The sequence below is a fragment of the Zalophus californianus genome, chromosome 8 (genome assembly GCF_009762305.2).
Source record: "Zalophus californianus isolate mZalCal1 chromosome 8, mZalCal1.pri.v2, whole genome shotgun sequence".
Taxonomy (NCBI): domain Eukaryota; kingdom Metazoa; phylum Chordata; class Mammalia; order Carnivora; family Otariidae; genus Zalophus; species Zalophus californianus.
The window spans coordinates 135,650,897-135,662,902 of record NC_045602.1 but is presented as its reverse complement, the minus strand read 5'-3'; the positions used below and the strand labels follow the sequence as shown (position 1 = coordinate 135,662,902).

The 12,006-nt window shown below is 42.9% G+C and overlaps 1 protein-coding gene across 3 annotated transcripts in view; it reads left to right on the top strand.

The window, feature by feature from the left end:
* LOC113938707 (serine/threonine-protein phosphatase 4 regulatory subunit 1-like) overlaps positions 1-12,006 on the top strand; it is a 104,554-nt gene that overhangs the window by 76,460 nt on the left and 16,088 nt on the right. For all 3 annotated transcript variants that reach the window (XM_027624231.2, XM_027624230.2, XM_027624232.2), the window contains exons 7-11: positions 5,944-6,051; positions 6,890-6,955; positions 9,423-9,581; positions 10,147-10,331; positions 11,421-11,881. In XM_027624231.2, the coding sequence (XP_027480032.1) occupies positions 5,944-6,051; positions 6,890-6,955; positions 9,423-9,581; positions 10,147-10,331; positions 11,421-11,881 (979 nt within the window). The remainder of the gene's footprint in view (positions 1-5,943; positions 6,052-6,889; positions 6,956-9,422; positions 9,582-10,146; positions 10,332-11,420; positions 11,882-12,006) is intronic.

Genomic DNA, 12,006 nt, shown 5'->3' with positions numbered 1-12,006 from the left:
TGTTTGCTGTGTGCAGATTCCAAGTAGTTGTGGGTGAGCTGCTAACCCAGGACCTTTTTCTGCTAAGGCTGTGTGTACCGTGGGAAGAGCAGACCGCAGAGACAGGAAGCCCTCCTCCTTCTTCCTCCCCCATCTTTTTTTCTTTGAGGGGGCAGTGGGAGAGTTCTTTAAAAATTTTGGGGGGTGATTTTTCATTTTGTTTTAGTTTTAAACTTGTAGAAAATTTTCAGGAACGGACTCTTGAACTCTTGTATACCCTCTGTCCAGGTTCGCCTGTAGTTTATTACAGTCTCTGCCTTACACATGTGTGTACGCACACACACACAGATACACATACGTGTGTGGTTAAGTATTTTTCTGAGCCATTTGAGAGGAAATTGGAGGCATTATGCCCTTTTAGTCCCACATTTTCCAGTGTGTATTTCCTAAAAGTAAGGGAATACTCTCTTAACCATAGCACATCGATCAAAATCAGGAAGACTGACTTTGATATGATGCTAATATCTCCTGCACAGTTCACATGCAGATGTTGTCATTTGTCTGGGATCCAGTCCAGGATCACACAATGCACGGAATTGTCACAACACTTTGGTCTCCTTGTATCTGGAACAGATCCTGAGGCTTTGAATTTTGTAACGTTAACATGTTGGAAGAGCACAGGCCAGTTCTTGGGCAGAATGTCTCCCAGTTTGGGTTTGTCTGATGTTTCCTCATGATTAGATTCAGGCTCTGCGTCTCTGACAAGAAAGGTGAAGAAAAGTGTTCTCATGTATCACGACGGGAGGCCCAAGACTTCAGTGTGTTCTGACTTTGGCCATCTTTAACTGGTGACTTAGGAGTTAGAGGTGGTGTCTGCCCAGTTTTTATGTACTGCTTTCTCCTCTGGATGTAAGAAGGGGAGTCAGAGTGTGCTTTTCATCAGACTTCCCCCTACTAGTATGGTGTCCATTGATGGTTCAAGTTGATCTTCCACCATGAAGAGTGTTCCCTTCTCCATTATTTGCTTACATTTTGTTGTTGATTTTCATATCTGTATTCAAGAGGACTATTGTAGGCAATTTTCTTTTCCTATTAGTTTTTGTCAGGTTTTAGAATCTGGGTTATTTGGGCATCAAAAAATGAGTTGGGAAACATTCCCTGCTCTTCTATTTTCTGAAAGATTTTGTTCAAAATTGGTGTTGTTTTCCCCTTAAGTATTTGTTAGAATTCACCAGTAAAACCTCTGGTGCTAGGGTTTTCTTTGAGAGATGATTTTTGATAGCAAATCCAATTCAGATATGGGGATATTCAGATTTGTTATTTCATCTGTGTCAGCGGGTAAGTTGTGCATTTTAGGGAATTTATTAATTTCATCTAAGTTGTTAAATTTATTGGACTAATGTTGCTTGCAATATTTCCTTATCCCTTTTGGGATGCTGGGTGGCTCAGTCAGGTAAGTGTCTGCCTTTGGCTCAGGTCATGATCGCCGGGTCCTGGGATCAAGCCCTGCATCTGGCTCCCTGCACAGTGGGGATTTCCCTCTGCCCCTTCCCACCCCTGCTTATGCTCATGCTCTCTCTCTCTCAAATAAATATATAAAGTCTTGAAAAAAATATATCCTTATCCCGTTCATGCCTGTAAGATCTGTAGTATGTTCCCCTTTCATTTATGATATTGGTAATTTGTGTTTTCTCCCCCCTTTTTTTCTTTCTTGATCATCAGTCTTGCTAGGGCTTTATCAATTTTATTGATATTTTCAAATAATCTATTTTTGGTTTTGCTGATTTCATTATTTTCTTTTTCATTGATATCTACTTTCTATTTACTTCTATTTACTTCAATTCAGTTTGCTTATATTTTTCTAGATTATTAAGGAGGAAAAACTTTAAGTCCATCTTTTCCCTTTTAAGCATGTAAAGCTTTTATGTTTATATCTTTGTGCTATATTGACCCTTTCATTGAGGAATGACGTTACTTACCTCTGACAGTAATCTGCAAATATCTTTATGTTTAAAGTGTTCCTGCTTTCATTAGCATGGAGGTGGGCTTTGCTTTTATATCCAGTCTGGCAGTTTCTGCTTTTTAATTGGAGTCTTTAGTCTGTTTATGTTTAATATAATTATTGATTATATTTGGTAATTCTACCACTTTGGTATTTTTTTTCCATTTGTCTCATCTGTTTTTGTTCCTCTATTCTTTCCTGCCTTCTTTTGGACTAGTTGAGTATTTTTATAGTACTATATTTTAATTCCTCTGTGAGGATTTTGAAAACCTGTAGCACCCTGCAACAATGTCGTTCCACTCACTCCCTCTCCTCCTCTGTGCTGTTGTTTTCATATACATTATGACATACATGTCCCTTATGAACCTGGTGATACAGTATTATAAATTTTGATTTAAACAATTATATCTTTTGAAGAAATTAAGAAAAGAGAAGAAATAGCCTTTTATACTCACATTTTTATCATTTTTGGTACTCTTCCTTTCTTTCCTGGATCTGAGTTTCCATCTGGTATCATACTTTCAGCCTAAAGAACTTAAGTACTTTGTTTAGCTTGATTGGCTGAGAATGAGATTTCTCTTTTTAATCCAGAAATTCCTTTATTTTGCCTTCAATGTTGGCTGATAGTTTTACTGGATATTGACTTGTGGGTTGATTGGTTTGTTTTTGTTTTTTTCTGGCATCGCTTTAAAATCTCATCCTGTTGTCTTCTGGAGAAGTCAGCTGTCATGCATACTGTACTATATTTATAGCATCCTTCTTTTCTCTGCTTGCTCTTAAGATTTTTCTCTTTATCTTTGCAGAGTGAATGCTTATCCTGCTTTGCCTTTTGTGAGGTCCTTGGATTAGTGTGTTGATGCTCTTCACCTGACTTGGGAAGTTTTGGGCTAGTGTTCCTCTGAGTACTTTTTTCCTGCACCATTCTCTTTCTCCTTTCCGTCTGGGACTCAGATTACACAAAGTTGGGCTGCTTCCTATTGCGCCACAGGTCTTTGAGGTTCTTTTTGTTGTTTTAGTCATTTTTCTCTCTGATGTTCATATTTGATCATTTTTATTGATCTGTCTTTAAGTTCAGTGAATCTTGTCATCTCTGACCGGTTGGTAGGTCTACCCATTAGGTTTTTAATTTCAGTTATTGTATCTTTCAACTCTAGAATTTCCACTCTGACCTGTTTTATAGTTTCTGTATCTCTGTGATATAGAGATTCTTTATATGTTTTTTATGCTTACATTTTCCTCTGAATCCTTGTTATATTTATAGTAGCCTTTTAAAAGTCCTTGTCTAAGAGTTGTGACATTTGGAACATCTTGGTGTTGATTTCCGTCGACTGCTTTTTTTTTTATGGGTCACCTTTTCCTGTCAACACATAGGTAGTTATTTTTAATTGAACACCAGACATTACAAGTGATACACTGCAGAGACTCTGGATTCTGTTTTATTTCTCTAAGGTGTTTTTTGTTTTTGTTTTTGTTTTTGGTTTTTTTTTGGTACTAGGTGTCTATTTCATTTTATAAAGTGCTGTAAAGTGATTTTTGATGTAGCAGGCATGTGTCTTGTCTGGTCTCCACCTCCCTGCTTTCTCGTTGGTAGTGAGCAGCTGCTGAAATATCTGCTCAGTTTACTTAGTTTCTGGCCACTGCTCCTTTGCCGGGTCCCCTGGGATCTTCCCCATGCATGTATAATTTAGCAGTCAGCCAGGGATCTCAGCAAATTGAATACACAGATTTTGGACCTATCTTCCAGATCTTTCTCATTGTAGTTCATCTTTGAAGGATAACCTCCCCTCTAGCTTCTGCCTTTTGGTTGCTCTCCAGGTTCTCAAATGGTAGTTTTTAATTTTTTTTCAAGATTCTCTAATTGTTATGTGTCGGAGGGTATGTTGGACCAAGTTACTATGTTATTACCAACAGGCTTCGTTGGTTCTTTATTATAGTTTCCATTTCTTTGATGAGATTTCCTGTCTGTTCATTCAGTATGACTAGTTCATATTTTTTTTGAGCATATTTATAACAGCTGCTTTAAAGCCTTTTTAAAGTCTGCTAATGCTAATGTCTGGATCTTCTATGAGTTTGTTTCTACTGACATACTTTTCTTGACTGTGGGTCACATTTTCCTATTTCCTCTCATGTCTATGGATTTTTTTCTAGATACCTGTTTTTTTTCAACATTAAGTTTTTAATTTTAATTCCACTGTAATTAACATACAGAGTTATATTAGTTTCAGGTGAACAATGTAGTGATTCAGCAATTCTATACGTCAGCAATTCTATACATTACTCAGTGTTCATCATTATAAGTGTAATGTCTATGAATTTTTTATTGCCTCTTATTAGCTTCCTGATGAAACATTGTAGAAACTCTGGGTTCTGTTATTTTCTTCTGAGGAGTGTTGACTTTGTTCTAGCAAAGAATTCAGATTCTCTTTCCTCTGTAATAGTCAGCAGCTGAAACCACTCAGTTCCTTCTGCCTTCAAGCATTTGGCTTTTTCCTACAAACCTTACCATCTCCTCTGTGTATGCACAGCTCCGAGTTCAGCCAAGGATTAGAGTAGTATTTAATCACAGATTTGGGGGCTCTCCCTTTTTTAGCTTGCTTGCTTGCTTGTTTCCTTCCTTCCTTCCTTCCCAGGATTTCTACCCTCACTTTTTGGCTGCTTTGGCAACCTCACTCTTTGTTCTCTTACTTTTCAAGCCAGTAAAGCTATAACTTTTGCTTGAGGTCTAGCTACACTGCATAGCCATGCAGAATAGGGGGTGCACTTGGGCAGAAAAGCAGGAGCAGTGCACATTTTACCCAGCATGGCTCCTTCTCTCAAGGATCTGCTTTCCTTTAGTTTCCGCCAGTACCTGGTCACTCTCCAGTGCCTACTAGTCATTTTCTTTTTATTTTATTTATTTTATTTTAATTGCAGTATAGTTAACATACAGTGTAATGTTAGTTTCAGGTATACAACCCAGTGATTCAGCACTTCCATACAGCACCCAGTGTTCATCATGACAAGTGCACTCCTTCATCCCCATCACCTATTTCCCCACCCCCCACCCACCTCCCCTCTGGTGACCATCAGTTTGTTCTCTATAGTTGAGAGTCTGTTTCTTGGTTTTGCCTCTTTCTCTTTTTTTACTTTGCTCATTTGTTTCTTAAATTCCACATATTAGTGAAATCATATGGTATTTGTCTTTCTCTCACTGACTTATTTTGCTTAGCATTATACCCTCTAGCTCCATCCATGTCATTGCAAATGGCAAGATTTCATCTGTTTTATGGCTGAGTAATATTCCATCATATATATACATATATGTATACACAAACACACACACACACACACACACCCACCCCACATCTTCTGTATACAGTCGTCTATCAATGGACACTTGAGCTGCTTCCATACTTTGGCTGTTGTCAATAATGCTGCAATAAACTATAAATAAAATAAAATAAAGGGGTACATGTATCCATTTGAATTAGTGTTTTTGTACTTTGGGGGTAAATACCCAGTAGTGCAATTCCTGGGTTGCCTACCGGTCACTTTCACTCTCTGACCAGCTGTGTGTCCCGCCTCACCACTGCTGGGTTTTGGTCGTATCACTTAACCTCTTTGAGTGTTAGTGTCCTTATCTGCAAAAGTAAGGATAAATAATACCCAGGTCATAGGCTTTGGGGAAAGTAAAATGAGAACACAAAAAGTGTTCATTGATGTTTCAGACATATGCTGGGTACCTGGCAAATGGCAACTCTTGAGCTTCAGACGGACTCTTACCTGAGTAAACCTTGAGGAATGTTTGGCCTTCTATTGATCGCATCACTTGACAAAACTCAAAAGAAGGTGTTCTGTGTGTTTACTTCCTGAGTATTTTGGCAATATTTTGAATATCAGCTTTTGGAATTTAATTAGTGATATGTGGTGCAATACATGTGCTTTGGTATTTCAAGTGACTCTGATTTTTCTCTCATTTATAGATAATCTGCAAACTGGCTTCCATGCTGAGCAAGAGCACAGTTGAAAGCCTGCTGCTGCCTCGATTCTGCGAATTGTGTGGTGATGGGAAGTTCTTTCAAGTTCGGAAGGTTGGGACATATGGTTTCAAAACTTGACAAATTCAAAAAGTTAGAAAATTCAAAAATCGATTCCTTGGAAGTGGCCTGGCTTCTTCAGTAGATGCAGGCTGGAAGAGAAATGTGGCCCCTGTGACCTGTGTCAGGAAAACGTGTGAGCAGCGTTGCCCATTTATACAGAAACTAGGGCGCGCACAGGGACCTGAGGATGAGATCCTGGGTGAGGAAGCCCGTTGCTCTTAGACACAGAAGGCCCAGCTCTGGGACCGCGCTGCTGGCCATCGGACGCCCTTGCCCTGACGCACACGGTCTTTCATGATCTGGCCTGCTTCGCCCAGGACGCTGTTACCTCTGCCGTGCCTTCCGGCGCCAACCCCTGCCTTCCCCTTCCCTTTCGGTTGCTTGTTCACTTGGTTACCAGATTCTTCCTTTCGAAAGCCGTTGCCACACCGCCCTCAACAGCCTTCTTCTCCTCCTCTTCCTCCTCGCTGCGTAACTGGCCCTCTTCCCTCTGGTCTCTCCTCACGACGCATCGGCAAGAAGCTAGGTCTCATTTACCATGCAGAGAATACTAAGGGTCTCTCGCTTTATTGCTAACCAAATGCATTATGTATTGAGATCAATTAGGAGCCAGAAAGTGCTAGGATTTGGTACTGTGTTGTAAATGTTCTCTGTTTCCAGTACACCGGAGGCACCGGGCTAGGCTGTGTAGGTGGTGGGCTCGGTAAGTGCTTGTTAGGTGCCTGACTAGAGGAGTCATTGCCCCTGAGGCTTCTGCTTGTTAGCTGTCACAATTTGGTAAGACAAAAAAGAAGCAGAGAATAACAGGTATGCCTTTTGCCTTTTTAAGGTGTGTGCTACAAATTTTGGTGATATTTGTCATGCCGTTGGACAAGAAGCTGCTGAGAAATTTTTGGTATGTGAAGTTTTGCCAGTCGTAATTGCTAGTGCATTTCTTAGGGTGCTTTTAAAATTGTGAAGTTTTGTATTTATGAATCTGTTACTTTGGAATGACAGCTCAATTTTGCATTCATCAGTTCCAAATTTCTTGACTTCCGAAGCCAACGTTTTTTCATAAGCATTAGGCAGCTGGTCCATGGAATGGCGTGGATGTCACCCCAGCCCACTTTCCTGTGGGCTTTGGCTGGCACCTCCTCACTGGTCGCTTTCCCTGGTCTCTTCTCACTGTTTAAGCCACTCTGTCTGTCTCTTTTCCACTGCTCCTTCTAGAACACTGTTCTACCATCTCACTCCTGGGCTTCAAGACCAGTGGGATTTTTCTAGGTTACAGGTTAAAATCCCGACTCTTTTTGGCCTTTTGGGTCCCCTCATAAGTGCCTTTCCTGCCTCACCTCCAGCTACCTTCCTCAGGTCTGAACACTGTCCCGGCCTGGGCAGGTCTCACCTTTGGCCATGCATCTGACTCATGGGATGGGCAGAGAGGCGGGGAGGCAGGGAAGGCCCAGGGGTCTGCATTTCTGATAAATCCCCTCGTGATTCTGATGCACAGCAGGGCAGAGAACCACTTCACTAGCCAGCGGATGGCTTTTTGGCTCCCTTGAGGCTTTCTGCTTTTCCCCCTTCCACACCTCTGCTCATTACTGCCCCTCTCTTTCCAGTGTCTTCCCCACCTAGTGGGACCCAACTCACACTTCAAACCCAGCTTGAATGTGCCTATGCCTCTGTCAAGTCCTCTCCTTGTCTAGACTCACCTACCCACTGTGCCAGAGAGAATTAATTTCTCCCTTTTCAGCATCCCCATAACATTTTGCTCAGAGTACGTGCGTGTCTCTTATCACACCTCATTATAGTTTTGCTGATGTGGGATCTTCACCCTATCATGTTCATCTCTGTTTCCCTGGTGCCTACGCAGAACTATGCTAAATAAGTGCTTGCCACTTTTATTTGACAGGATATCCAACCTGTATTTTTATTTGACTTTTACTGGACAGGATTTTTATTGGGTAGGATATCTAACCTGTGTGGTTAGAATTTAACCTCAAAAAAGTATACTCTTTAAATTGATTTTTAAATTTAAGTTCAGAAGCTCATTTTATTTTATTTCAAGTGCAAGCCATGTCAACATAGTTCTGACCCCAGAATAATTTTTAGTGGCTGTCGCTCTGTATGTACACCAAGAGCTGTCTTCTACTTAGTGTATCTGAATGAAGAACAGCAGTGACCAACATACTAACCTTCCTATGGGCGGGTATTTCCATGATCATATATTCCCATTTGTGGGGCATTTTGGCTGATTATTTTACATTAGGATATAAAAAACAGAGCCTCATTTTTAAAGGGTAAATTTTATTTTATTTATTAATATTTTTTAGAGAAAGAGCACGGGAGCGGGGGGAATGGGCAGAAGGAGAGGGAGAGAGAGAATCTTAAGCAGGCTCCACGCCTGGTGCAGAGCCTGATGCAGGACTCGATCTCATGACCCTGAGATCATGACCTGAGCCGAAATCAAGAGTTGGATGTTTGAACCGACTGAGCCACCCAGGCGCCCCATTAAAGGATAAATTTTAAAAGACGATGTGATCATGACCTTCATACAGATGGAAGGCGAACATGCCAAAGATTTTATTTAAGTCATTTATTCACGAGGGAAACAGTAAGGTACAATACCTGGCTTAATGGAGAACTCAAAGTACCACACATGTATGGTCAGACCGGAGGGTACTGAAGTGACCTTGCAAGGGGATTCAAAATTGCTCAGCATCCAGGGTGATAATCAGGTGCATTCCACTGGACACAATTTGCATTTCTGTGAACAAGAATTATTTGCATTACTCTCAGTTTTTAACAATATACCTTCTGTCACTAAAGGACCCTAGTTAAAGATCGTAATACCGGGGTGCCTGGGTGGCTCAGTCATTAAGCGTCTGCCTTCGGCTCAGGTCATGGTTCCAGGGTCCTGGGATCGAGCCCCACATCAGGCTCCCTGCTCAGCGGGAAGCCTGCTTCTCCCTCTCCCTCTCCCCCTGCTTGTGTTCCTGCTCTCCCTCTCTCTCTCTGTCAAATAAATAAATTAAAAAAAAGATCGTAATATCTGAATGGGTGAGCTAGTTGGGATATCCACTCAATTTCAAGGTCATTTCACAATTTTTCTCCATACAATTCATGTAGCACTTGCTATGTGAATATTAGTCATTCTGCCTTTTAACCAAGTCATTTACTAGAATTAAGAGGTAAAGGAAGTGTTTCTTTAGTTTTCTTACCATAATTTCTCTTTGTCTCAAATGATTCCTTTTAGACTCGTATATATTTCCCTCTTCTTGGTCGTTAATTTATGACTATGCCTTAATTACATCATTAAAAAAGGTTCTGCCCTTCCTCAGGGTAACCAAGTTTGAGTAGCATGATTTTATTTGCTTCGGTAGATCCCAAAGTTTTTTGAGCTCTGCTCAGATAATGTTTGGGGGATGCGAAAAGCCTGCGCGGAGTGCTTCATGGCGGTGTCCTACAGTGCGTCCCCCGATGTCCGCAGAGCCCAGCTGTCACCCCTCTTCATCAAGCTCATCAGCGACCCCTGCCGATGGGTAAGTGCGGGCAGCTCGGCTGTGTGGGCCACCAGCCGCCGCTCGCTGACTGGCCTCATCTTGGCCTCTGGACTTGTGACTGTGGATTTTGTCTTTTTGGTTCCTGATTGGCTTACTTAGACCTTGTGGGGATTGGAGCACTCGAAATCTCCAAAGCTTGGGTGCCTGTGAAGAAGGTGGCACACACCCTAACGTTTGTAGTGACCGGACGTCATAGGGCTGAGGAGTGAGAAGGGAAACACTCAGGGGAGAGTGACCTTTGCTGTTCCTCTCACAAACATGCCTGTCAGGATTCATACGGTCTGGTCAGGTGCTCTTGGAAGTCTGGGCTTGTTTGCTGTGGAATTAAAATTCTAGAAGAATAAAAACTTCATGATGGTACTAAAGTTCTCCTTATTTTCTGTTGAAAAGAGTTTATTTGGAATTTGGAGAACGCCTTAGAAAGCGGTAAATCTGCTTGGACCTAATTCGGCAGACAGCGACCAGCCTCGTGGTCGACCAGCTGCCTGGCCTGGGTCAGACCTGGCCGACACCACATTCACCATGCTGTGCTCTCTGTTTGCAGGTGCGCCAGGCTGCCTTCCAGTCCCTGGGCCCCTTCATTTCCACCTTCGCGAACCCCTCCAGGGCCGGCCTCTATATTCGAGAAGACGGCACCCTAAGCATCCGACCACCAGCTCAGGATTTAGACTCTGCTCTCACCTCCAGGTCACCCAGTGCAGGCAGTTGTGGTAACACTTCCTCAGCCGGGTGAGCTCCAAGCAGGATAATTACCAGGGCCCGTGCTTCACCTTAAGTGTCCACCTAAAATTTTAGCAATTATCTTGTCTGGAGTTTTAGTAACAGTGACCTTCTGGGCAAGATGGGATATTAGAGCTTTAATTATGTAAAGAAGCAAAAGTAATTGCAATAATGATTTTGAAACATGACTACTGGGTTATAAATAATGAAGCTACTGTGTCTCCTAAATTTAGATAAAATATTCATTGAGAGTAGTGATTAAATAACCTATAAAGAAAATTTTCTCTTACTTTTTGATTAATGAAGTTCTTTGGATAATTTACATAGGGAAGATGTGAGGTCTCCCAAATGTCTGTTTGTGCCATGCAATGTTACATGCCCATAAATGTAGGATGTTACCTGCACGTACAGGTGACAGTCCTGACCCACCATTAGTGGACGCCATCCTGCCTTTCTAGTAAGTTCTAGTGATTGATCTTGGAGTTTTTCATCTTTCCTTGGAGGTCGATGGGTACACACCAACCAGACCATTTCGAGGTCGTTGGTAAGCGTCTCTCCCCTGCTAGCATCACACGGGAGCAGGAGAGTGGTAATTTACATCTCAGAGAGTACATACCCTTTTTACCATTGGTGCATCCTTCCCTCCATCTGTCTCCATCAAAATTCACTGAGCTGCTGTGTGTCTGGCCTGTGTGCAGCACCTTCCTGCTCAGGACTCACCCAGTCGTTTCGGTGGCTTTTGTGTCCCGGTGGCTGCCCCCTGGTGGAGGTACTGACAAGCAGTGAGTGCATGCAGTCTGCCCACTGAGGGCGTGTCAGCAGAAGCCAGGGCTCATCCACCACTTGAATAGAATGGAGGGATCGTGAACTGTGTGAGGCATTTTCAGCGCACATAGTACTCTCAGGTGGGCAGAGGGGGATGATTGGACCTTTTATGCTCTTGTGAGCTTACGAGCTTCTGGCCCTGGGAGACACAGGAGGTCGGGTGGCCAGGTAGAGAGGAGGACCGGGCTTGGGAGGACGTGGAGCTCACGTTTTCCCATTTTGCTTCCAGTCCATTACATGGCGCTAAAAGTACTCCCCTCAATCTTCACCTAGTTCCACAAAGCTGGTACACACGGAGCCAGACCTGCCCACGGAGGGCACGTCAACAGGAACCAGTGATCTCCTGCGCGGCAGTAGCTCCTCTGGTGGCCTCATGGCAAACTCAGTGGAAGATTCTGCCTTGACTGGAGCTGAGTCAACCAGGCTTTCCCCAGAGGCTGATGCCTCCTTGAAGCTCCCTGATGGGGACAACCTCCCCATCCACTGCCACCCTGGACCAGGCTCTTCTACCTGCCCAGAGAGTCCTGAGGACGTATTCAATAATTTCTTTTATTGGCGAACTCCTCTCCCTGACATAAGCAAGGACCTAGAGCTATTTCTGAGTGAGGCTGGGCCCCAGGAAAAGGGCTGCAGCAGGCCCGAGACTGTGCACCACAGCTGTGTGGCCAGGAGCGAGATTCAGAAAGTCCTCGATAGTCTGCAGGAGCATCTGATGAATGATCCAGATGTTCAAGGTAAACGTTGTCTGTTGTGATTAAAGAGAAAACAGGATGTCTCTGGGTTGGGTGTTAGCCAGGCCTGTGTGTTGCTGCGCCTGTGTGTGTGTGTGCTTACTTCATGTCCACTGTGCACAGATGGC